Source organism: Haemaphysalis longicornis, unplaced genomic scaffold (assembly GCF_048455015.1).
Source record: "Haemaphysalis longicornis isolate Haplotype H1 unplaced genomic scaffold, Haemaphysalis longicornis Haplotype H1 scaffold_2, whole genome shotgun sequence".
Classification (NCBI taxonomy): Eukaryota; Metazoa; Arthropoda; class Arachnida; order Ixodida; family Ixodidae; genus Haemaphysalis; species Haemaphysalis longicornis.
Window position 1 is genome coordinate 135,365,242 of NW_027526295.1, and position 27,924 is coordinate 135,393,165.

A 27,924-nucleotide genomic window follows, 5' to 3' on the forward strand; every position below is an offset into this window, starting at 1 on the left:
AATAACAAATTGCGTAGGGGGAATCGCCGAGCATGAGCGGGTGCATTCCTGGAGCCGGAAGTGGTTCTACAGAATGAAAACCGAGCGGTATGACTGCTCGTAAATTTTGTCACTTAAAGGGCAGATGTCTCGGTGCTATGGGATAGCTTTTTTGGCCAATGAAACAATTTCCGAAAGCTGTTGTTTGTTGCTGGCCAAATTATCCGAAGTGCCGGTCCCCCGGATATAAATCATAGCGGCCCCGTTATGACAGCTAACATACTTGTCACGGCGCTGCTTAGAGTTTTGGTATAAAGCTTGCAGGGTGAGGAGTACATTTTGGCTTCCGGGAAGCGCTCTAGCAGGAATATGAAGGAGTCAGGTAATATTTTCCGTTTCCTTGGCATCTGCATCGTGTCAATTGGCGTTTGTCTTGCTTGGTCAGAGGAAGATAGACATGATTCAGGAGATGTCCCGGACGTTTTCAAAGTAAGCCCCCGTTCACTACCTATGAATTCACTTAATGCCAGAAATATTTAGTGCTGTATATGGGTGCTTCTGCAGCCAATAATAAAGCACTATTGAATTGTTCGCCATAAATATGCCACAATAGAAATGGCCAGGGGTAGCGAGAGGAGTTAGGCCGAAGTTTAAAAAAACCTGTTCAGACATTTATTACATAAGTCTGTCACTTACGGAATGAGGAACGGATTCGTCTTGAGAGTAATTGTACCTCAATCCAAAGCAAATTGAGAGCACAAAGAATTGTACGGGAGGTTTGCGCTTGCACGTAAACTCTGTTATATTACTCCGAAGCTCTTAAAAGATGGCTTCTGCTCAACACGATGCAGTAAAAAGCCCCCTTGTCGACACGTTGCAGGTGCCGCGGGTTCCCTTTAATTGTTTTGAAGAGCTAGATTAGCCACAACTTTTTAATATGAGCAAGAAGTTGGCTGCTAATGTGATGATCATTAATCCGCAAGCAGAATGAGCTAGTGAAAGTAGTACCCTAAATTTAGAAGTCCGGAGCAATGGAATTGTTGCCCGCACAGTAGCTAGGCGAGTTGATAATCTGTGACAGTAGTTTTGCAACTATCAATTTTGTGTCAAATTTTCTGAGATAACCTATTGTAAAATAAGCAGACAGCTGATATTTAAAACTCTGACATTAGGTGTTTACGATTGGGTCCAAAAAAAGTCAAACTGATAGTTGCGCAGTTGTGTTTTCTGTGTATTTCAATCTGCCTTTTTTACACTCGTGCGTTCTGATTATTTACCACTTTCTGCTTATAAGAAAACACACACTTTGCATAGTCACTACTGTGTGGAAGTTTTTATAAAAGCGTTAGAACGGTGGAGAATTTGAAAAAAAAGGAATCATATTTCCAAGAAATCCAGACTTTCACTATAAATAAACGTTCAAAAAAAATGCAATACTCTACTGCAGACCAAAGTCATCTGCAGCTTTGTTACCTTTACTTCAAGTTTCAACGCTTCTCAAATCAAATCAAACCACGGCCGGGGGGCCGTTTTTCTGGTGCAGGCGAAAAGCAAAAACATCCGTGTGTTCCAGATTTGGGCGCAAGGTAAAGATCCCCAGGGGACCCAAATTAATCCGGAGCCCTCCAACAGGGCGTGCCTCATCGCCTAAGTAGCGTACGCTCGTTAAACTTAATAATCAGCATCAGATATCAAACCAACAAGGATTTCTAATAATTTCGCTGAAAGTGCGTCCAATCAATCGTCAAATCGTCAGACTCCAATCCCAGAAAAATTACGAAGCCATGCGACGATCATTTGCGCTTTAAAAAAACGCATCTGCGAATGATCGAAATATATACCGATATCTAATTGCCTTTTACTACTATTTATTGCTTCTATACCTTTTTACTCGACTTCATGGTCTGTGCGTGTATTGTCTAACGTAGAACCATTTATTTTACGCTATTTTCAAGTAACAGTTTTCACGCAATGGAAGGCCGGTTTCAAGCCTTCGCCGTGTCTCCTGAAATCTTATTAGTTCTTTTTGGTCTACAAACCAGCCTATGAGGAAATGTATTAGTTTTTTGACAGAACGCCATCGGTTCCGATAAGAAGGCTTTCCCTTTAAGCTGCTTCAGTCATAGGGAACGATGCAGTCAGAAAACCTATGCTCACATACCGTAGAAGCTGACATTAAGCAATAATGGCGGCGTCTTTACAAAAAAGGCTTCGTGGCGTTATTCGGTCAATTGGGCCGGCTCTCTGTGGCGCGAGCGCGCAGGGAGCTTCAGTCTTCTGAATAATGTACCTACGCTGTAGGATGAAGCGAAATAACTATGCTCTTGAAATGTAAGCTTTTAACTCCAGTGATAGGCCCAAATCGCGCTTCACAGAACGACGGAGCCGCATCTTGGAAAAATGGGTGGAAGCAATGTCCCCTTACGGTATCATATTTATAATGAGACAAAATTAGGTATTGTACTGGTGAAAAGCTGAACAAAAAAGAGTATAGTTTTAGTGTGCAGCATGTTGGCGCCCCCTGGTTTGCCGGCGGCGGCATCGATATCCGCGTAATCGGGCGAGCGGACGAGGTACCGAAGGCAGAAGCAAAACGGAGAGCATTGTTGAGTGTATGAGATGAGGGCGGCACGCGCTGTGCAATGGCGTCATCTGTCTCACTGCCACCCCCTCCCACTTTTGCCAGACGCTCCTCTTCCATTCGCGGCTAACCCGAACCACGTGAAATTTGCGCAGAAGGTTTACACGGGATTTGTCACAACATACTCAGTGGTGGCTACGCGCTGCGAGATAAAGTAGCGCGCGCCGCCCTGCGGTCGCTGATCACCCTATCACTTCCTGAGACGCAGCACATATGCGCCGTGACCGACAAGACGCAATGTTTTCCGCCCTCCGCCCTCCGCATGTTTTCCGCCCTCCGTGACCGACAAGACGCAATGTCCGCCCTCCGCATATATTTCGCCTTAAGGACTATAGTAATTGTCAGAGATTTTGTTACACAAAGAAAAAACCACCAGCCCCACCTTATCGCTACAAAAAAGTAGGAGCATCCCATTCTATTTGCAAGTGTGAGAACGCTAAGAATTTCTTGTACAGGGAACAAAAAAAAACTAACTTGTGGTCGGTGTCCTTGTCTTTCTTCATCAAAATGCATCCCGACCAGATGGGCTTCCGTCACATCCTTGACTTCACAAAAAAAAACGTTGCCATTATCTCGGACACGTGGCGATTCATAGTAGTAGGAAGCCGTCGATGACCTTGAACTTCTCCATCACTCTACTAAATCAGCTGTGATTCAAGCCTTCTTACAGAGCGTTGTAGTAGTACAGTGGAAGGTCGTTTCGAAGACCATTGCTATATTCCGTCATCTGGCAGCTCCTTTGCGAAAACATACAACAGTCTAAATCAAAGAATTCGAGATGTTCTGCATTTCGCTGAGTTGGATGTCTCATGTTCCACGGGGAATGCTGATACCTCCACGTGTAAAAGTTGGACCGTTGACGAATAAATGCATCTTGATTACCACCGCTATCGATTGGGTTTTCTTCACTCGACCATTCTTACTCGGTCACAGGTAATTACCAATACTGATGACAACATCCAGAATCCCTGCCAATCCTTTCAGAAAATACTTTTTTTCAGATACCCAGTGCCGGCTTACAAACGAGCGCGTACACGATCAGTATTACGCATTAAAATGGCAGCCTTGTGTGTGTCATCAAGCGCGTAAAGTGAGGGTCATAGTCAATATGAATGGCACGAAAACTGCCGCGACTGGGAAAGGAATTGAATAAAAAAGTGGTACCAATCCACGCTGTGAGGGTACTCGGAAAGCAAAGCCATAAACGACACCCACAACTATTGCTTATGCGATGTCACTTAAATTCACACACGGGGCTCTACCAAGAGTGAAACCAGTTATTCTGGCAGCCACTATCTGGGATTCGCAGGGGCGGCGTTCCAGAAACAGCATCGTCTGCAACCGCGGGGCTCGAGCGGCGTACGCCGCCGCTCTAGCCCGGCCGTGCGTCGGCAGGGAGAAAACCTACAGGAGCGCATTTCGAAGCGTGAGGTGGTGGGTGGCTACTGCGTGATCTCTCTTACTGCCTCTCTCTTACTCTTGTTTCATGTGTCGCCTCCAAAGCGCCCGCCCTCCACCTTCCCAGCCGTTTAATAAAAACCAGCGTCTATACCCCCCTCCCACACGTGCGGGCGCAGCTTAGTTGGTAAGACGATGGGCTGTCGTTCTGCTTCACTTCAATCCCATGTTCGATCCTTGGCGGTGCCAACGAGAAGTTCCTGTTTGAACCCATTCCCATTCCAAATTTCCCATTTGTAACCTCCCGTTTTAGCCCAGCGCAAAACGACCTTCCCGTTTCGCCCTTTCCCATTTCGCCTGTTCCTGTTTGAATCCCTTCCCACTTCAACCTTCTCGTTTGTTCCCTCCCGCTTCAATGCGGTACAAAACGCCCTTCCCGTTTCATATTTTCCCCTTTAGCCCCTTCCCGGAATAACGTACCTAGTTCGACGCAGGTGACAGGGACCGAGGGCTGGAATTTTTGCAATTAAAGTTACGTTCGACTGTGTTTTAACCCTATGTTTTGAGCTAGGTCCGACGAAACCGAAACTCAAAAATTACACTTTCTACCACCGTAACCTGCAACTTCAATTGAAGGTGCGTCAAAAGTATTCCACAGTAGGTTTTCCACAGTTACGACTTCGTGAGCCAAAGTACGGAGACGCCCTATTAACCTACAGCCGTATTGTAACGGTCTGTTTAACGATACGCGGCGCTAATTAAAGAAGAACTTGTAGGTTGATGTGTTACCTCCGACCTGGTACAGCGTTGGTGATTTACAGCTGAAACCGCACAATTCCGTCTTATTTTGCGTTGGTCAAGTGGTCTGAAATGCGTTCCTAGCATGCATACTCCGGCAGCAGTGCGGGTTCGAGTCCCGATGGTTGCATATCTCATTTTTAAAGTATCGAATTGCTTTATATAAGGATTCGCATGCACTTCTTAACATATGCAACATACAAAAAAGGAAAAGACGGGAATAAACAAATATAACCTTTTTCCACGGCCGCGGTGCAGTTTGTAGCGTTCGTAGCTCTTCCGAGAACGTAGCTTGGTCTTTTAACAAATACAATTAAAAACTTATTAGGGCTAGTACAGGGCATCTGTTTTCTCTCTACACAGGAAAATCTACCTTACTACAGAAAAAAACGTATTTGATGCAACCGATGATTATTATGGGCCCATCCCGTGTACGATCCATATAGTTGTGTGGCTAACGGTCAGTTTAAATGCAGATGTCAGTAAAAGAATGACCATTGACGTATAAAGCTGAAATTGTTTTTTTTTAGTAAATTGTGCGCACACATTTGTCATCCAGGCATTAGGAACCCCCAAGCTTTATTCTTTCGCGTGTACTTTTTACGGATAATACACATAAAAACAGTACGTGAAAAAGCAAAGCAGACACTAGGTAGTCACCCTTCTATAATGCTTCAAGCATTTTTTGCAGAAACCAGTTGCCGCGGCTACCGAAATTTTCATTGAAATACCAGTGCAAACATGCACCACATGCAATGCACGTAGTGTCATCGAATGGGTCCTTGCAGTAGTTACATTTACACTTAGGTGCACGCTTCTTGATTATACAGGGTGATCAAAGTTAAGTAGACAGGCTCATTTAAAAATAGGCGCTTAGATTTCCGTGAAGAAGACCTCTACAGTGAGGCTATGCGCCCAGGGGGACATATAAATAGGAGGTTTTTATTGATGTAGGTGACCTAATTAACTAAAATTGATTAATTAACTTTTTAGTGGCTGCAGTAACCAGGCATGTTTGTACTGGAAAGTTAGACGCAATCATGCTTCTACGCAGTTTCAATTGGCAGAATCCTTCTAGCGCATCCGTAGTCAGCGAAATCAAATGGCGAAGTTTAATTGCCGTTCGCATGATTACGCATGCAAGACAGTCGGCACCGGCGCAAAGCTCCCCCTTCTTTGATGTGCCTGCTGTGTACGGTGCTCACTTCGACAAAGGGGTGGTGGCACAGGAAAAAGTAATAACTGGCACCCATTCATTCTTGGCTGGCGTTATCGCAATCTGCACTACTCGGAAACGCTATAGAAACACAGCACAAAAGGGAGGAGCTATGCGCTGGTGTTGACTTCTAGCATGCGTAATCATGCGAACGGCCATTAAACTTCGTCATTTGATATCTCGGACTGCGGATGCGCTAGAAGAATTCTGCCAATTGAAACTGAGTAGAAACGCGATTGCGTCCAACTTTCTAATACAACATGCCTGGTTACTGCAGCCACTAAAAAGTAATTAATCATCTTTAGTTAAATAAGCCACCTAAATCAATACTTACCTCCTAATTAGGTGTCCCCCTGGGCGCCAAACCTCACTGTAGAGGTGGTCTTCGCGTAAATCTAAGCGTCTATTTAAAAAAAATCTGTCGACTTAACTTTGATCACCCTGTATATAAAAAACCGTGCAACTGTCAGGATTAGAACCCTTATCGATGCAGGATATTTCATGCACAATTTTTTGACACTGCAATCTTTCCTGCCCTGACTGATTAGTTGGCCGTGGTGGCCGCTAGGAGCATCGGTAGTGAAAAAAAAAGTAATTCGAGAGCATAATTTGTTTCAGAGCGATTGTTTTTTTGACGAGAGTCATGAATGAACGAGCAAATTTTTTTTATTCCGTACAGAGGCCAGAAAACGAGAAATGCGATAGCATTTCCTTTACCAAAAATCCCCCGAGCACGTTGTCGGCCTCAGACATTCGCAAACTTTTATCGGACGGAAATATTGGCCGTATGCTCAATTCCAGAGTAATGTATGGCCCGTTGCTCGGATGCACATTTTGGGAAACACTTTCAAAAAGAGTAACGCATATTTTCAGAAATTCGAGTGGGTTGAAAGGATACGGGTTGAAATGGGACGGGCGTTTTGGGAGCGGGCTGAAACGGGAAGGGCGTTTCGGGAACGGGCGCACACGGGATGGGCCAAAGGGGAAGGGCATTTCGGGAGTGGGTTTAAACGGAATGGGTTTAAACGAGATTGAGTTGTTTCGGGCTACACCCGTGACAGCAGTGTTATTTTGCATGTTTTGGAGTTCCTCTCGCCCACGCCACGACGAAACCATGTGGCTGGTAGAGGTACAAAGCTTTTCTTTAAAATTTATGCCCCCTTCTTCTAAACGACGAAACAAAACTCCCACCTCCCCTCGCGGCAACCCCTGTGTAGATGCGACGCATAGGGGGTTCACGTTGCAGCGTTGGACAGCGGAGGAACGGCGCTGGAACGATGGAGCGGAGCGGCGCAGGCACCGCGTTTTATAGCGCGCATAACGGTGAGGGGACGCGCCGGCGCCAGTGCGTCTGCCGCGGCTATGACGCAACACAATCCAACACAATCCACTTTAATCCAATCCAAGCCAAGCCAAGCCAAGTCAAGCCAATCTACGCCAAACCAATCGAATCCAATCCAAGGCCCCTCGCGAGAGAGTGTTCGTTATCGGTGAGGAGATCGGTGAGCGGCGGAGAGCGCAGCTCGCGCGGCGAGAAGAATGGGGGAGGGGCGGACGCCGACGACAACGCCGACGACGCCTGATGCAGGGACATGTGAGTGAATGACATGCAGTCGCATCTAAAAATGGTAAAACGCGAAGCTTTCTAGTGACGGTCGTCGTCTAAGTTTCCCAAACCACTTCGGCCATGTCGAAATGGAGCAATCGGATAGAAGCCGGCTTCTATAACGCAAGGGACCCAGGTTCGATTCCGGCCACTGAAGCGTTTTTTCACTTTCAGTAAAGCGTTTACGAGTTACAGAAGCCATCAGTTAGAACACTAAACCTGCGCTTTACTGCAACAGATGTGGATTAGTGGGGTAGTTGATTTCGGGTAATCAGAGAAGGAGCCAAGTGCGCTTACACCAAGGCTCTCACAGCGCCTGCTCGTCACCCTGCTAGAGTAGAACAAGAGTTAGCCTGATGCAATCCGCGCGATAGGTGAACGGGACGGCACGTGGTTAGAACAGTTTAAGTGAAGAGCACTGAGTATGGGAAAGTTGCCGTGTAATTTTCGGCCAGTCTGCCCGTCAGAGTCATTCTCGCCGAACAACGGATCATCCAAAGAGAATACGCAAACACGATGTAGCAGCTGAAATTAATATAATTTGTTTTGCTTCCCCCTTTAATCTCGGAATCAGACATAAGAAACACCCTGGATTAATATTTAAACTAAACAAACTCGGTTTTCCTTGCTCGCTTGGGACATGCATCATATCATAACTTGAACTCCGCGAACAATTTGTTGATTTATATGGCTTTCACTCTAATACCCTCCGCGTTATTTCCGGACACCCCCAAGGAAGCGTGCTCGGGCCGCTGCTTTTTCTTATTTATATTAACGATATCAGAACTTGTATAAACCAGGACGCAAATACTTGTCTATTTCCAGATGACTGCTTGCTTTTCAGAGATAATGAAATGTTAACGATCAGGTTTTTATAAACGAAAGCCTCGATGGCGTGCTCATATGGTGCAACCTGTGGTGCATGACACTAAACCCCGATAAAACAGTGTTCATGCATATAACGAACATAAAGAACCCTCTTGAATACCACTACACAATTAACAACACCCCTGTGAGTTTAACAAATAGCTTAAAATAACTTGGTGTAACGATTACGAGAAACCGGTCCTGGTCGGCTCATGTTGACAACATCTGCGCTTCGGCTGGAAGAAAATTCGTGTTTCTGAGATAGAGATTGTATAATTAAATTTGCCTGATATGCTATGTGTTTATCTTTCCACTCCTGCCTGGGCCTAACTCTGGCCTGCAGTATTTTCAAAAATAAATATACAAATAAAAAAGTGCCTAAGAATTTTTAAACCCTCTCGTACTACCTCGTGGTGCACTGGCATCGCTCGTTTTGTGCTGAGAAAATGCAGGGTGAAATGGAGAGCCCTAGTTAAAAAACATTGGGCTGCACTCTCCGTGTCGGTTTGGAGTGTTACACTAAGTCTGAACTTTTCCTTGGCGCTGCGTAACGACACCTACGCCTAACAAAATATTACATACCAAAATGTATCCCTTCCATTGCATTTATATTTCACAACATGATTGAAAGCTACAAAAACTACCTTGATTTGAACCTTGAAATACCTTGAAAACTACCTTGCTACATTTCAGGATGGTTTTTGGCACGTAGTTGCGAAAACGTTTTTGGTTAGTTACCTGTGATTCGAGTGTTTTGTCTCAAACAATGGCAGACAGCTCTACCGCAGAACGTTTTCTTCTCGCGTGAGAGGCTTTGGCACTCCAGCTCATAAATACGAACATTTTTTTTAGATATTTGAATTGTTTGACTATGGCACTGCAATATTTGACATAGACGAGGACGACGATTTGGATTGCCTTGTAACGCAACGCACTCACTTCGACAAGGATACACCCTCCGCAACATACGTCTGGATATACGGCGGTGGGAATGGCCAAGACAAGTAAGTTACCGTCTTGCGAAAGTGCTGAGTGGGCATACTACTAAAGTGTAGTTAGGACAAAATCTGGAGAAACTCATGGATGTGTCTACTAACGCGTAGCATTTTAATCCTCTTGTCTAGAGTGCGAGCTCTTTGCAGCCACTTTTGGCTATCAGAAGGCAAATACACTGGGTTGTTTTATTGTTTTTTTAGTTTCGCTGTGTTACTTTTATTCAAAGATGAACATTATGCCATTCTAGCGATTAAGTGCGTTTACTTCACCAATTACATAATTATCCGCAGATACAAGGTAAATTGTGCAGAGTTCGTCCCTTTTCACTGCTTTATTCATTTTTCCCAGGTTCGTTAGGCGGCTTATTTTAAAATTTACTTTTCTTTTATCGGAGGAGATGATTACATGCATACTTTTGCTTTCGTAAGTTTATTATTACAAAATTATGTTTCTATTTTTCTTGTTTCTTGGGTTTTCCTAATTATATTCTATTCCTAATTATATTCCTAATTATATTATATTATATATTATCAAAATTGCATGTGTTAACCCCGCCAGTTATGCATTTTTGTGGAAATGCGGGGCGTTACATGGTTTGCTGAAGTGGCTATTTTATTCTTCATATTTGGAACGACCTTTTCTGGGTCTTCATGCGTATTCATCAGCTTTTAGAGTAGATGTCTAAGGTGCATATTTTTTATTTCTTCGGGTCAGTGTTGTTATTTTTTCTTTCGTTTTTCAAAATTTCGCTCGCCGATTATCTTCATTTCCGCGATTAAAACGTGGAAATATGTTTACCCCGCAAGTTATCCCTTTTTGTGGAAATGCGGGGCGTTAGGGGGTTTTCTGTTTACGACGCCGGTACAAGGTTCGTTTTTTTATGAGTATGTACGGCGTTGTTTCGCTGTCTTTTTTTGTTTAGTCTTCAGTTTTGGAGATGTTCAACCTTGAGTTACCTCCATGGCGTTCGTCGCTCAAAGCGGACGCAGCAAAGCTGAGATGAGGCAAATTCTAGGCCTAGAAGTGTGAGCGAAAGTGGCGAGGCGGCAATGACCCCAGGGGAAGCAGAGGGGATTGCGCAACGCAAGAAACATCCGCTTCCTGCGGTCGTAATCAAACCGGGGTCCCTCCCGTAATGAAACCCGCGTCTATCTGATTGCGCTATCATCGCATTCGGGGGCGTTAAGCTTTAAATTTGGGTTCGCAGCGTGGGCGTTAGTTTTTGATTTTGCTGAGTTGAAGTGAACATTGGTTTTGCACTTTGGCAGTTCAGATTTTAGACTTGACGGGGCTGGATTGTGGGTTTTGAATTGACTCAGTTTGCATGTAGAGAGCTTCGCTTTTTCACCATCTTTCTCTTAAGAAAGGGGAAGACCTAAGAAAAGCCAGATTAAAGTTAGTGAAAACCACCAGCTCCGCTCTCTCCTCAGTCTTTAATCTCAACTGCGAAGGTGGCCGAAATTTGAAGTCCCTCCTCCGCGGCAGATCGTTATTGTTAAACTTTTATTGTTCCTATTATTTATTTTTGGATTTTGCAAGATTCTCTCCGACTGTTATCTCTATTTACGCCATTATAACGATCAAATGTGTTAATTCCGCCAGTTGTCCTTTTTTGTAGAAACGAAGGACCTTACGCAGGTTACTGCTTTTGGGGATTTTTAATTCGCATTTCATACATTTTATAGCGGGTATTCTTTGTTTAGACTTTGATTTTTGGCGGAGATGCATAAGATTGATAGTTTTTATTTCATCAGATCTTTATTTAGGAAATTTTGTTTTACTCATAGTTATTTCTTGGTTTTTCAAAATTCTGTTCAACCTATTATCGCCATTTACGCCATTATAAACAACAAACGAACTAATGCCGCCTGTGATACATTTTTCAGGAAATTCAGCGTGTTACATGGTTTGCTGATATAGCCGTTTTTTTATTCGGAGTTAGAAACTAGATTTTTGGCTTAGTTTCGGGTTTTTTAGGTATTTGTTTTCGCTTCTTATCTGCAATATTCCCGTGTGCAACTTGCAATGACTTTTTTTTGTGAGGTATCATTTCTCTCTTACACAACGTGTTGTTTGTCACTCCGTATTTTTAGTTCATTCCAAATTTGATGTTATCTTTTCGCTTTGTCGCGACACTTACCTTTTGTGACCTCCTAATTAAGTGCCCTACAATAGGGGTCTGTGCGGTATTTTTGAACGAATGTCACAGAAAGGAAGTGGCCTCCCAACCTTATTACTTCAAATACCATTTCCAATCTTTCAGAACAACTGTCTCTTTTCAAGTGAAACCAGGGCCCACTGTGGACACATTCCTCGCCATACCTGATTATGGTAAATCCTATTATATTATATGAATGATTGTACTTGGGAACCTATAAAATACTTGCCTACTTGGTAGGGATCGTTAAGTCGGCCGGAAATTTCATTTGTTGGCAGATGATGCATTAAGGCGTGACGTGATTGCAGGGGATGTAAGGGCTTCTCTCCGCTCTCCTTTAACTGCGTAGCCTACCCGAAAGGCCTTTTTGCATTGCCATTCCAAGAAACTATTGTAGTAAAGGTTCTCAATATTCCTTTATCTCTTAGTCATAAAACCTGCTGACTGGTCACAAAGCGATCAAACAGGCGAAGTGTGCAATCTCCCCCTCTGCCAGCAGCTTTGGCCCATGAATACCGGTAGCGTTAATAAAGTTGCCAGCTTACCTACTAGCAGCTCACCCGATGCGATATGATACAACGAAAGCCTATGCGCGTTTAAATTACGAATTTGTAGAATTATGCAACCGTCTTGTGTTCCTTTCATAAAACTATATATATATATATATATATATATATATATATATATACAGAAAGATAAGTCGGCAGTCTACAACGCCAAAGGAGGCACAGGGGTGTGGTTAGGCTCTTTTTTTAGTACGGTTAATGAAGTCAATATTTTTTTTAAATATACGGAAGAAAGAAAGAAAGAAAAACACGCGCCCAGAGTGGGGACCGAACCCACGCCTTTCGATTAGATCTCGAATGCCTTACCAATTCGGCTATCTGGGCGACTGTGTTCTCCGTCACTTTCTGGGCTATTTATATTTACTAGAAGTGTATCTGACGCTTGAGGGTGGTAGCCAGCGCCACTCAGACTACACGGGGAGAAGGGGACCTTCTTTTCAACCCCCGGGGCGTGACTAGAACGTCTACAGCCTGTCTTCAGCGGGTAACTGGCGGGAAGCCCTCTTATGCTACCTAGGCATCAAGGCTGCCAGAATCGAGACCCTCGCTAGGCTTTCACAGAATAATATAGTAAGGAAATGAGGGGCTCGTTGGGGAAATACAGAAAGATAAGTCGGCAGTCTACAACGCCAAAGGAGGCACAGGGGTTTGGTTAGGCTCTTTTTTTAGTACGGTTAATGAAGTTAATATTTTTTTTAATATACGGAAGAAAGTAAGAAAGAAAAACACGCGCCCAGAGTGGGGACCGAACCCACGCCTTTCGATTAGATCTCGAATGCCTCGAATATATCGAGGCATTCGAGATCTCGAATATATATATATATATATATATATATATATATATATATATATATATATATATCAAGGTTGCAGTCGTCATTGCCAGTGCTATTCGGCTTTTTTTCGAAATATTTAATAGGGCCGAGTGTGCTTGTCACGTTTCTTTTTTGATTCATTGATAAATAACCGAAAATATAAGTCGAGAAAAAATCCGCCGTTATATATATATATATATATATATATATTTATATATTTATATATATATAAATATATATATATATATATTTATATATATATATATATAGTGAGAGAGAGAGAGAGGGAGAGAGAGATAGACATAAAATAAGGGTTGGCAGTCAAGAAAACCTAACCTCGGAAAGCAAAGGGGAGGTTGTTGTGGGTCATAGAAACAAATGAAGAAATTTTTGAGTCACCACTTGCTTTCTGACTCAAAAATTTCTTCATCTGTTTCTATGACCCACAAAAACCTCCGCTTTGCTTTCCGAGGTTTTCTGGACTGCCAACCCTTATTTTCTGTCTTATTTCACTGAGCCGCTCATTTGCCATTTCTGATTCGCTATATATATAGATAGATATACTTCTTCGTCATATTTATCAACGCCTTGTTATTGCTAAACTGCGGTTCTGTTGCTCTTAAACCATGAATATTTGTTTACTAAACGAAGGCTTGCTGTGCATACACCCGCTCTGCTATGCGCATCTGCCCTCCTCCTCTTTGCAGCGAACGGCATGTGTCGCACTCATATCGTGTGCAATGGTGAATTAGTAATGTGGTTCCAAGCGTAAATTGCGAGCGTGCATCAGCGCTTCTCGGGTACCGAGTGCGCAGCAAAATGGGTCACACATTATTCTGTTTTGGCATTTATGCTAACCCGAATTGAACGCAACTTGAAAAAAACTGCCGCCAATCTGGCTTTTTTCTCCGGCTATCCGCAAACCTGCGTGTCATGGGACAAAAGTAAGGTGAACTCCAGCGTCACCAAATCGACAGTCCTAAAGAATTCTCTGATGCAATATTCAAACCCAGCGTCCTAAGGTAAACCTTTGTTAATAACTACATCACTAGCCCAGTTTTCCCTCTTCGAACCATTTTAAACGGTTCCCCGCCCATAACTATTACCAATACATATACTGCAAATGGTTTACCGCCATTTGAGCTGATCTCCACCATCGTTTGTTCGTTTTCTGAGGTTTCAATCAGTACCAGGCCTCCATGCTATTAAACACACAACGGCGAATTCCCCACATCACTAATTGTACTTCGTTCCAAAATGACCTGTCCCACTCCATAGGGCTCTGATCAATCAACAATGTTCTTCCACACGTAATGTATTCGGGATTGACAATGACCTCCATCCTTGTGTAACGACCACACAGACATGAAAGTTGGCAACCCCATACCGCCTCCAACCTTGACAGAACAAGTCTGATTGATTATGAGTATGAGGTTTAACGTGCCGACGCTAAAGAGGCGATGAGCCACGCCGGAGTGGAGGGCTGCGGATTCATTTTGACCACATGGGGATGCTTAAGGTGTGCCGAAATCTCGAACCGACGAGCGTTTCCGCTTTTCCCCTCCATGAGAAAAGCAGTCCCCGCAGCCAGGAATCGAACCCCCATCCTTAGGATCAGCAGCACAACGCCTTAGCCCCTGAGCTACCGCGGTGGTTCCGAAAACCTCTGGCTATCTTCAACGAACAATAAGAGTCAACTAAAACAACTGCCCGCCGCGGGTCTCTTCCCAGGCCCTCGCGTTGTATAGCAAGCAGGTTGTGGCACTTCTCGTGTTGCTGTTTTATTTCTCACGTTTATTTATTTCTTTATGACGTATTTTTTTTTACAAACCTGTCTTTACAACACCATCCCCGCCGTTTGGCGTAACTGGGCTTGCACGCTTTTAGTTCTTAAAACATTGCCTTATGAATTTGGAAACTGAGTACGTAAGTTTTAAACATGGTAGCTTCTCCTCGCTACCAACGGAATGGTTTTATGCTTCCCACTGGGGTCCATTGTGTTTCGTTATGTTTAGTTTTGGTTATGACTTCTAGCCTTTGTTTTGACTACATGTCTACACCCTGACTGTAAAGCGAAATAAAAGGTAAATATTTATGCATTTCATTTTGGTACGCTAACACTTCAAGGAAACGCGCCCTTCGCGAAGCCTTGCATGTGCTTTAGCAGCGGCCAAAACTGTGGCAAAAGTGGCTAAAAAACGAAGAAAAAAGTAATGGCCAGACATTAAACCATGACTAAATCAACACTCAATAAAGAACACCCACCTGCCAGAAATACAAAGCTACACAAAAGCCCCTGACGGTGGAAATGTTGAAAAGTTTCAACGAAGGCGTGATAATTGACAACTTCCGTGATATATCGATATATCGAGGATGACTGCAGCGCGCTGTAAAAAAAAGGTCCAAACTTGCGTAATGAACTCTCCTTGAAGGGTTCAACCATCGCGTGAAAGCAATTACTCTAAGTAATTTTTTATTCATATATTATCGTTTAATTATTTAAACAATTATTTGAAATTCTCACAAGGTCACAGGTAATGAACGAATTGAGATGCCGCATTCCGTAACGAGCGACAACTGCTGCTAAAAAGTTTAACGCTCCTTCCAAAAGAAAGTTCATAGAACAGCGAAAGCCTCCTGACATCAAAAATGTGTCAAAAGTGCTTCAGAACCTTCTCTAACAGTGTGCCCAACGTTCGCCGAAAGTTACTCCAATAGGTCGTCAAACGTTCACAGTACAAAATGCGCAAACAAAGAAGGAACCCATGCGACGATTTTTTGCGCGCTAAGTAAACGCATCTACGACCGACGTTTATGCATACCAATACCTGGGGCCCAATTCTCTAAAAACAAGGGCCGTCGTTATGGAACGACGGAGTATCGCCATGCAAATCCATGTGTTTGGGGGTTAAGGCGCCACAATGAGCTTCTTCGGGATGTGAGAATTCCTGAAGACAGGCACTGTGGCAAGGGCACGAAGCGACAAGTGAAACGGCGGGGTGCAGTGGGTGCCGCTTCACGCCCTTTCCCCAGTGCCTTTCTGCAGGGATCCTCACGTCCCGAAGAAGCTCAATGCGGCGCTGCAACCCCCAAACACACGCATTTGCATAGCGCTACGCCGTCGTTCCAAAACGACGCCCCTTTTTTTTAAAGAATTGGGCCCCTGGTTTATGAGATAACGGTATGTGGTTGTACTCCTTCTTTAGGATCGATGCGTGTATTGTCTTACCTAGTTCCCTTCACTTTGCTGTTTTATTAAAGCCATTTTCTTGAAGCCCTCGTGTTTTCAAGATTACGTCAACCATACATTACGCACAAAAGACTACTCCTATAGCAGAATTTAGAAAAAAAGAAGATGCATAAATTTCGCCGCCTATGTGGGGGCTTTTATCCAAATGTTGAAAGGTAGCCGTAAATATTACCCGATTCTATGTAAAATTGTCTCCTCGTCCTCAACTGTCATGCTTCATCCCTCTCTTACGGATTTAATGAGGCTGAGCACAACAGGTTTGCTAAATTCAGCAGAATGTCTCTGTCGCCGTAGTGTGTGAGTTGGAGTGATCCATTGCCACCCCCACTTACCATTTCCACCGTAACAAGCCGTGGCGGAAAACGGGTACATCGATTCACTCCATCTTAAAAATAGTCTCAAAGATACGTATATTCCACGTAAGCGGCATGTGTCTCTTAAAATGTACACGAGGGCATTTATTTAGTTTAGTTCTGATTGCCGCTTTTCTGACGCAGGCGAAAAGCGGGAACGCCCTTGTCTTCGAGATTTCGGTGCGCGTTAAGGGTCCCCAGATGGTCGAAATTATCCCGGAGCCCTCCACTACACAGCGCCTCATCGCCTGCGTAGTTTCGCTGCGTTAAACCCCCCAATCACTCACTCACTCACTCACTCACTCACTCACTCACTCACTCACTCAATCAATCAATCAATCAATCAATCAATCAATCAATCAATCAATCAATCAATCAATCAATCAATCAATCAATCAATCAATCAATCAATCAATCAATCAATCAATCAATCATTTTCGCATTGTGCATACAGGTAAGAGTGTACAGATAAAAACTAGGTTACGAAGTTGAGCTGTATTGGTCTGTCTTGCATTTGTATGTATGTGTATATACTTGTTACACTTCTGACTTGCATTCATCGGTACACATGGGAATTTTAGCATGTATGCCAAGTTGATTTTACCTTTGGGTATGTATGTGTTCGATGTATCTGTGCGTAACTATGTATTTATACAATGTTGAAAAATTGACAACATATTCTTTTGTCTATGGTTGACAACGAAATGCTCTTGTATGTACTGTGCTCAATGTTGTCCATGTTACAGAAGGCAGGGGCCTCGTCAAGCTACCGTTGGGTGGCTTTTTCTCCCGCCTCCTTGTGTACCAAAAAACATGAAATAAATGCAGACTTTAAGTGCAGAAAATGCAGATATCTTGTGAGGACCTCGTCACATGGTGTAGTTTTATTTTAAAACCCAGCAATCAGCGATGCGACAATACTTCTTGGGGTACGTACACAATAGACCTTTTAGCAGCAAATGCATCAATCAAGATTAGAATGAGTAGTTACTTCGAAATGTGGTCGTCAGTTTTCCATTTCTAAGAGTTTACAACACGATTGTAATGTTTAACTACCGAACTTTACCGGGTATACTTTTCCACGTCCCGACACCACCGCAATTTGTAGTCCATTTTCTGCACTTTTGAGAACTTTCGCTACGAGAATGTTGTTATGAGTGGAGGATCCGGTGTCGTTAGGGTCAGGGTTGCACAGTCTTCTCAAGTGAAAGTCGCTTGAACTTGCCGAAAGTAGCCATAAAACTCGCTACCTTAAAATAAATGTGTGAAAAGGAGACAAAAAAGTCGCCAGGTTCAGCAAGGAGATGGTACTTTTTGATTATCTTCGTGGAAAGAATGCAGAAATTCCGAGATGTTGAAAACCGAATCGCAACTTTTATTTCTTTTGCTGTAATGCGAGAAAGCGACAGCGGTGGACTACCGTCTACAAAACAGCTAAATATGGAAGTTTAGGTAAAGCATTCAAGGAATATGAACGACGTATTACGGGCGTTCATGGCTTACCATGTTTTACCACTTTCACTGACTTTTTACAATATTGCGCCTAAATATTCATCGCTATACACACTACGCACGACTCTGCATAAAATCTCCAGCTCCTTTAAACTACTGAATCATGATATTTTAAATCGACAACGTTGCTCGAAATAAATAAAGGCTTTCATACGACATCAGGTGCCCGATATTAAAAAGAGCAAGGCAAATTTCGATTTGTGGTGGTGAGTAGCTCTGTACGGTGGTGTGTTTGAGCAACTGACTGATTGGGACCTATACAAGACTTTGCCATATCACTCTCATCTGCCTAAAAGTTGGCTCTGTTCTGTTTGTTCAGTTTACCTCTACGACTTAAATGCACCTAACGGTCTTATAAGGAAAATTTTGTTGAACATGCGGCGTCGGAAGAGCCCTGAAATAATAAAAATCACCAATGCTCAAAGGATCCAGAAAGTAGCCAAGTCACCATACTAAATTTTCCCTCGCCACGATTTTAAAAAATGTGCAATTGTTAAGGTTTGGGCGAATTGGTGCACAATTACAAAGAGGGGAACAACGCAAGACCGACGAACCACAACAATAAGAAAGTGGCATCCTCGAGCGCTTTCTTGCAACTGAACAAAGACAAAATAACCAGAGAAAACACTGAGGCTGAAGAAATAAAGCACCGAAAAGAAAAACTGTGTGAGCGTACCCTCGTGTTCCCTCTCCCAAAAAGTGATTAAGTTTCCGCTCCACGGATAGTTGAGCGCGCGTTGGTGACACATGGCATTGGTGCAGTGTGATGATTCCTGGGGTTATCTCCAGCATTCATGTTATTTCTGCATTCTTGCATTCTCTCTCAGCGTGTGTATGTGACATGGCGAAACATAAAAATTGCGTGTAAGTGAGTGCTCGTGGTCGTTCCTTTCTTCTTGTTGTGTTTAGTCTCTATTGCGCTGTTTCCCTCTCCAAAAGTAGCGAGTTTGGCAACAAATCACCTGACCTGGCAGCCTTGGTTAGGGTTCATGAGATCCTACCCTGACAATGGCGCCTAAGATAGATGGTTATAACCAAGCCAATAGAGAAACACCGCAACATTTAAGCAAAACAAATTGATTTAAAAAAAGAAAGTACACCTAAATCAATGCGTGGAATGAGATCGAAAAGGAGTGATCGTATTGTGTAGGAGTGCCTGATGTTCAATAAGGCTAAGCAGTTCTCGATCGGTAGCCTTTGTGTGCCTCACAATGAAGTGCACTAGCAGATATTACTGTAGATACATTTATAGTATAACTATGGAATATTGCGCAGCAGAAAATATGGCCATACTTTCACTAGCTAATGTATTCCAAAAGTTTTGCAACAATGATTGTACATGAGTCTGAAATGATAAGTTGTCGTCTGTGGCAAAGCTACCAACTTTCCCGTCAGGTAAGGAAATAATGTGGCGGTCATGGGTTACAAGCACACGCGAAATAGGCTTTTGGGGGGAAGAAAATATGTAAACCCAGTTTTTGTTGCATTTGTTTTAAACAGTTGATGCCCCACCAACGCTAGCCATTTAAAGTTTTAATTTATTTTGCTCGATCGCAATGTATCCCTAATTTATGTAAAATAATAGTGTTGTCGGTGGATAGAAAGCGGCTAGAGATACATCTTATTTCCTTAAAAATAGCAAAAATATCATAGGCTCGATATTGATACTTACCGAACTTCTGTAATTATAATTTAGAAGATGGTGGGCAATTCGTTGCAAAAATTGCGTTTGGTTCGTAAATATTTGCAACGAATTCCTAAGATGGCCTCCATATGCCATTTATATCAAATTTGATGGTTAAAATTTTCTTGCTATTTTTTGAAAAGGCCTTTGGCAAATACAAATGACTCCAACAAGTAAACCTCCGCTATAGCCTTCTGAATTTCTCCACTGTAACCTCATTTTGCAAACACGTATTTCTTCATGAATGCGTTTGCATTTGTACTTTCATGAGTACTGCCGCTTTTAATGTTAAAATGTGTTTTCTTTTCTCTTCCGCCACTAGGTAACGGCCGAAAGGGCACATAGGGTAATTGAATAAAAACAAATTAGGGCCCAGATGGGCCATGAACCCCCTTACAAACCATCACCACTTTTCTTAGGGCACAGGCGACCCCTTTCACAAAAACGTTTTGTTCATACATACTATTCACGGTTCCCGTGGAGTGTCGTGTTTAATCACTTTATGAAAAAGCAGCCATTTGTCGATTTTTTTATTGCGTTAACACTTATGCTGTTTGACATATCATAATTTTTCGTGACCGCAGTAAAAATACCAAAAAATTGCCGAGTGAGCGCACGTTATCGCGAGCCTCGCTGTGATCGCCAGGCAGTTATGAAAACCAAGAAAATGCCTGGCGTTCCTGCGCGCGTTCGGGTCTCGCGACGACCGCCCAGCGTACCCTGCGCACGTTTGCCAAGCCAGCCATACCTATTTAGGGAGATTGGCCTAGATTGCGGCGACCACCCGGTAGATAATAAAACTAAGAAAATGCCGAGCACTCTTGTGTTCATGCCTCGCGGTGACTGCACAGCGTTCCCGGAGCACGTTTGTCATGCCAAGCATACTCACGTAGGGAGATTGGCCAAGATTGCCAAAAAAAGCTCCATGGTTCGTTTAGTAAAAAGTGTCGGCTTTGTTATGCCTTCACAATTTATTAACGCTACCTACCAATTCACCCAAGTGGTAACTTAGCACGAAGAAAAGCTGGCTGGATGAAGTTTGGAAAGCAGTTCACTGAAACAAAGGCTTACTTAAATACTGCATAACAGATATTGGTCTAGATGGTGGTGTTTACTTACATGTCCACCATTACAATGAGAAGTTTGCGCCCGTTATATTTTTTTACAGATCCTGACCACGAGATCACTGGAAAGTTTGAGTACGCTGACTACAAAAATTGCGCAGTGATGAGAATGCCCTTCATGAACAGAGAAGGTGAGATAACACCAAGCGTAAAGGAGAAACTAAATCAAGCGGGAAATGCATGTCCATGTGGTGACACCCACTTCTTTGTTGGCCAGCGTAAACAAAAGATTTAGAATAGCTGAGAGCCGGAGGAAAGCCCGGATTATTCCTTCTAGAATAAAAGTTTCAAAAGGTGGCTGAGCTGATGATGAGGATGCGAGGCTCTTAATTTGTTTCGGGCGTCGGGCGTAAGCAAACGACTTGCATGTGTGATTAAAATTCTTCGTTCTACACTTAACAAATTTTGTCGCAATGATTTACCTTCTTGTGCACCTTGCAGCAGTTACTTCATTGTAGCGTACTGTCGCGGACGGCGCTACAATTTCATCTATTACAGTGTAACCCCGATAATACGACTTTCAAGGGACGGCGCCAAAGCGTCGTATGATCGCGGTACGGTCAATGCGGACCTAGCGGATGGTCTCACGCGAGAGGTGGGCTACGAACTTCAAAACTCGATCTAACGAAATCCGATTTTAACGAACAAATGTGGATTACCCGCAGGTGCCTATACGGCTCAATGCTTTCGTGAACGTGAACTAAGAAAATACGCTCAGTGCCATTCCCGATTTAACGAGGAATTTCAAGAAATAGACGTTTAAAAAGGAGCAATTTTGAATGTGTTTCGACAGAACGCCACGAATATTATTGCGCGCAAGGTGCGAAAAAAAAAATGCAGGCGTCTAGCTTCTTTTTTACGGAGTTCTGCGTGAGAAACTCAGCACTCCCCTGACCGCAGACCACAGCATCCCGGTAACCACGATTTCTACAATCTGGAAGCGAAAGGACGTCATCATCCATGCCACTTCGCCTGGAACTGCGTTGAAGAAAAAAAAGAACCTCAAGACCCCCCCCGGTACGGGAAGTTGGAGGAATTCCTGCTTACGTGGTTCAAGGATATGAAAGCCAAGGACATTCCGCGCAGCGGGGAAGCGGTACAACAAAAAGCGCTGTGTTTCGCGCGTCTGCTCGGGTGCGACGACAAACCCTGGTGGACTATTAGATTCACCGCAGACTTTTGGCGCATTGCTGAAATATTGTCAGGGGAGCGCCGCGATTTCCGCAATTACGATGTCATGGTATCTGCTGCTGCTGGCATGCGCTTCCTTTAGACACCGAATTGGTGGAATCAACTGCTCGTAATACAAAATTCCCGATATTATGAAGTTCTCGATTGAGCGAAGTAATTCGTGGTTGCCGGTGACTTCGTTAGATCTAGTTTTACTGTACTCTATTTTTACGCGTTCTCGCGAAAATTGCAAACCCCTACCCGAAATTCCAAAATTCTAGAAAAAATGAAACGCCTGTTTTGTGGCACGCTCCCCTCCAGGGCGTCCCCGCTAGCCCGCCAGCCATGCGCCGCCCGCCACGGCACCCCAACGCTGTCTGGCACTAGCCCGCTAGCCCTGTGCTTCGCGCGCACGCGAGATAAGCTGGGACGGCCGCCGCGGCCGAGCAAACTGAGAGAGGAAAATAGAAGAGTTGTAAAATGCCGACTCCAAGCGAAAGAACGATTGTACGAGGGGGTGATGGAAGAAAGTGAGACAGGAAGGAACGCAGTGGCAACGCGGCTTGAAAGGCACTGATAAGCAGAGATCTGGTAATAAGAGCGGTAAAGGGTGGTGAGAAAGGACCGTGTGGTGACGCGGAGGTTGAAACAACGAACGGTGGGAGAAAGGGGGCGGGGCATCGTGAAACCAAGAAATTTGGATGAAGCTAGCGAGGAACGCGTGTGTTCAGTAACCGCCATGGTGTCCAGGACAGTCCTTGGAACGCCGTTTCATCGAAGGCATACCCGTTTCATCGAAGCCCCTAGGTCGAACGCCGTTGTATCTAATCGGCGGGGCCCGTTTCATCAAAAAGCACGCACCTGCCATTGGTGCAACAAATCTTTGACACTATTTATGCTCATCTTAAGGCCGCTTTCACACCATATCATGGCTTCATCCCTCGTCGCCCTTTCCTAGTTCAAAGCATTTAGTTGCAGTTCTCGCTGATGAGCACACGTGGTATCCTGCCAGCACGATTTGGCGCAGCAAACCAACGCAGGTTCTGCAGGAGCATGCAACTCGGTTGATTAAAACGGAACGAGTGGTATAACAAATAATGTAGGATTGGCGAAAAATGGACAGATCTCAATCATTCAGTCCAAGTATTCATTGAACTCAACACGCTCAAGCATTCAAACCTTCAGTCAAAATTTCAAACAGTCAATCTTTCAGTTACAAGCTATTTCTCTTAGGATATCTTTGACCGGCATTTGTTGGCATAATAATTTTTTATCGTTCAACGATTGCTCTTGTTTGCTTTGGCCAGTCCTGGCTTCGTAGCAGGGTATCCATTTTGTGTTAAGTCGCTCGATTTTCCTGCTAAAGGCGGCTGGGGAAGCGGCTCAAACCGGGGTGGGATTTGCCCACAACTGGGAGGAACGGACTGTGCCAGCTAGGCACGGCATTGTTTCACGTGGCTTCCCTGCGGCAACGGCTGGGCACATAACTGTGGAAAAAATTGCGGCGGCTTCCGAATCACAACGCCGCCCGGCAGTGCACGGGCTTTGCCCACGATGTAATTCTTCTCACACCACAAAGGAAGAGGCGGCGCCGCTGGGGGAGAAGTAAGCTTTATGTGATCGAACGCGTCAGACAAAATAGCGAATACAAATACTTGCTACCTTCAAACATATCCTTGTGGCTTACTCGGCGGATTTCGTGAGGTGGCAGGAACGCAAGCGCGCACAGTTGCTTATATAGATAGAGAAATCGGCTTCACTTGCATACAGTGTTTGCAGGACAACTTTCCGAACACGCCTAGACACATTCCAAGATGTATGCCGACGTTTAGCATTTTATACCAAACATTGGCAATGTTTCGGGGTAACATATCATATGTCAACGTTTTGGGGTAAAATATCTGCTGTATATACCGCCAAACACGTGCAAAGTAAAAAATCACGCGATATCAGCGGGATTCCCCGACGCCGCATTAAAATAAAATTTCTTGCCACAAGCATGCGCACATCGGGAGAACGGAAATGCATGCGGGCCTTTACATGAGTCTTGCACAGTCGTAACTATGCGTTTCCACGTCACTGACAGCAAGCGTGCGGAAACGCTACCACTGTGGTCTTGCCCTCTTTTGTGGGATATAATTAATAATAGATGAAACGGCTTTTGATAAACCATCTTCGGTGAAATAGCGTTCGATGTGACACTATTCGTTGAAACAGCGTTCGATGAAACGGCTTCCACGCAACGGCGTTCGATGAAACGGCGTTCGATTAAGTGTCCGAAACCAGTCGCCGTGGGGTTGCGGCATATGTGTTCGGTCGTTTGTAGGCTCGATGAGATCTTGAAAGTCGCGGTCCGCCGGTTACCTGGGCGTTGATTGCTCGAGCTTGGCACGTTATAGTTCTTCTGCTGCGTGGGGCCGTCGAAGGTTGAGCTCCCGCCCACCACTACCCGCCTGATTTCTTGCGTAAGTTCGGCAACTGGTCGGGTGTAACTGCGCACCTTTACACCTCATGCATAATCAAGCGGGGTTAAGAATACAAATTTCGACTTGCACTGACTCACTCTGAAGACTTCAAGGCTCCGTACAAGAAGCAGCAGGCGTTGTAAAGCAATACTCAAAGGAAAATGAACTGGAGTATTCACCATAGAAAACAGAACTCTTGTTGGTGTGGCGTCGCCACATTAAAAATTTCAGGTCATCTCCACTAACGAGAAGCTTGGTAAGTGGCGACGCATGCAGTGTACAAGTGTATTCTTGGCGCCTTGGCGGTTTTGCGGAGTTTAAAACGTTGGTGGGTACAGCTATACCGCTTTGCCACGGCCGCTCGATGGGAACTAGTTCCCATCGAGCGGCCTTTGGCTTTGTTATAAAAGCCTGTTGTCTTTAAAGGACGAAGCTCTCCAGTGCGAGGCGTAAACGAGTGCCCCGTGTTTTTTTTAATACGCATCACGAAGCGCTCCAGCGCGAGGCGTAAACGAGTGTCCCGATGTTTTTTAGTCCGCGTTACGTTCTAGCGCGGGGCGTAAACGAGTTTCCCGGTGTTTTAGCGCCGTGACTACATGAGACAAACGAGGATTACGACAATGACGACGACGACAGAAGACGCCAACAGCCCCAACCCATAAGGGGCTTTGCCCGTAAAAGAGATCGGGAACAGGCAGCGAAATAAAATAAATGGAGTGGAAAACGCCGGTTTATCCCTCTCCAGGGCACGTCGTACGAAGCGGACCGCGTGCATTAGAGCGCTGTTGTCTCGGGATTAAATGGTAAGGGCGTAGTAAAATAAAAGAAATCATGAGTCTTGCGTCGCTCGGCATTGCACCGCTCCAAAGAAAACACTACCCAATGAAACGATAAATCTGTGACGCCATTGTGTTCATTTCGGCTGATAAATTGCACAAGAAATGTTTAACAAGGCCGCCAAAAACGCGGGATTTGTGGACATATGTTTGGGAAAATACTATGGCTCACGTAGAAAAACACGGAGGACCCTGCGAAACACTGAAATATTCAAGCTCAGCAAACATATGTTTCTAGAGGCGCTAGTACGGGTGATGTGCGAGTATATATACCAACGGGCTTAAAAATACTGCGTTTTTTTTTCACTTCGCCTAAATATACAGTTCACGGTATAATTTTACACAGTTTGGAATACTCGTCAGTGAATAATACACAAGCTTCCGCGGAAGGCATATGGTTGGACACATGCTAGAAATTCTATTTCTTTTTAGGACTACCCTGTAACAAATTGTAGGTTGTTCGCGTCCTTAAACGACTAAATGCCTACGGTATATTTTATCTCCACATGTGTGATATTTCTCAGCCAGGGTTTTATAAAAAAGAAGATTAAGCGGTCTCTTCTAAGATATTCCCTCGCGTCACAAAGCCGTAGCGGAAAAAGGAGACCTGTGTTTTTTGCTTCTATAACAACGTCTTCTTTTACAAACTATTCAAGGTAAACATCTCAGGTGACTGCCACATCGGCGCCGGAAAACCGTCCCGTTTGTTACATACATTTGGAAGTGCAAACAAAAATCAGGTTTTGTGTTCGGCAGTCGTTTCCCTTCAGGGTCAAAATTCTTTCATACAGTGGCCTCGTGAGAAGTTAAAAAAAAACACAGCTTTCATTCAGCTACATAAACAAGCAGAATGAATATTTTTTGCATGAACATTCTTGGTCAACACAATCGCAACAAAGTGTTTTAATTACAAAAGGAAATTTAGGAATTTTTTTTTTTCATGTGGCCACCTTAGCCTTATTGACGCCAATATACACTCATTCCTTGCGGGCAGTGATACGTCCGTTTGGTTCTGAATGAGAAATTCATAGAACCGCTTTGCCAGTCTCATCTTTTACGAATTTTGTTCCCATTTCCGCAGAGTGCATTCTCTGGGTAACTGCTGAAATCAAGGCGGATGTTCCTCAGTACTGCAATGAAATATATCAAGATATCTGCGGGCATACGTCACCTGTATACGACGAAAGCTGCAACTAACAGTCATCGTAGTTGGTGTTGTATATCTGTGTACTTTTGATTGATTTTCTTGTAGTCCAGAAAATTGAATGCCCCATTGTTAGCCTGCGAGTGCAATAAAAGTATCTTTCAGGATTGTAGAGCCGTCGTTCTTTTTTTAAGATGCGTTTTGTTCACAGTTTGCTGTGCGGCATAAGTATAATACAGAGGATCTTCATTCAAATCGTAAATGTCGATGAGCAATGTTCGGAACCAAGCCCAAATAGCAGTACTCCGCTTCAGGTAACAATATGCGTGTTATATAATGACCGAATGGTGTACCAAGAGACATAGATCCAATAACAGTCATATTATTTTCGCCCTAGGGGAAGAAGAGGGAGGTGACGGAAGCGCCAAGTCGTGCACCAACGAACGAGGACCAGATCGCGGAAAGCTGCAGCTACTATCGCACTGAACCTGCCCTTTTGGGCACATTGCCCGGCACGCCGGGACAATATTAACGTATACGACGTGAGAAATAAAAATGACTTAGGTCGAGTTATTTCGGTTAAGCGACGCAGTAGCCAACAACCTTACTTTCCGCGCTCTGGACCATGTACTGAAATTTCATTTTTCATTTTCATTTTTTATTTCAACATCAGTGATGTTTGGGAGCATGGACAAAAAGCCATATATTGGCTTGACGGGGTCCATGCCCCCTACATGGCATACAGTGAGTGCTACAAAGGGCACGTACATCTTTGGCAAGGTACATTATTTTTCTTCTCACAACATCGAACTCTCATAAGTAGAGCAGTGACAAAACACGGTCACTACAAAAAAGGAAATCATAAGAGTTACAGACCATAAAGAACTACACAATACATGTTTATAACCAGGTAAATACTAGGCATTCTTTAAGTAACCCATGATTACGTAGGTTTTATTTTTTAAAGAAGGGCTATAGTATAAACAGAAAAAACTGGTAGCACGGAAGCACAAAAACACTCAAAATGGGAAAATAAACAAAATACAGAAAAAGAGGAACAGCAGAATTCTACAAAACAACGTAGTCAAAAGAACATGTTCCGCAAATCCGCAAGGTAAAATTCGTTAAGCAAAAATCTAAACAAAATTTAAGCATTTGTTTTCCGTAGTTGGTACGGCATGTATTCACTTTCCATTGCTCGGGACGACGGATGTTATATGTGTTTACGGTTTTTCGAAGTTGTGCAAGTGTTGCCAGTAGGTTGGCGTTTTTTATTATTTGTCATTTGTAATACCGGAGTAATTTATATCTGTAGAGAGACTTTATATTATTAATTCTATGTTCTT

General features: G+C 43.9%; 1 protein-coding gene across 2 annotated transcripts; it reads left to right on the plus strand.

Moving 5' to 3' along the window:
- The first annotated feature begins 279 nt into the window (after nt 1-279).
- LOC144167404 (uncharacterized) lies at nt 280-26,734 on the plus strand. 2 transcript variants are annotated; one of them, XM_077696676.1, is made up of 6 exons: nt 280-361; nt 425-468; nt 9,358-9,509; nt 11,765-11,832; nt 21,008-21,094; nt 26,516-26,734. In XM_077696676.1, the coding sequence occupies exons 1-6, from the start codon at nt 349-351 to the stop codon at nt 26,629-26,631; spliced, it is 480 nt and encodes a 159-aa protein (XP_077552802.1). In that variant the 5' UTR covers nt 280-348; the 3' UTR covers nt 26,632-26,734. The 2 variants fall into 2 exon arrangements, with proteins under 2 accessions (XP_077552802.1, XP_077552801.1); XM_077696675.1 differs by having other exon boundaries at nt 290-468.
- The last annotated feature ends 1,190 nt before the right edge of the window (nt 26,735-27,924 follow it).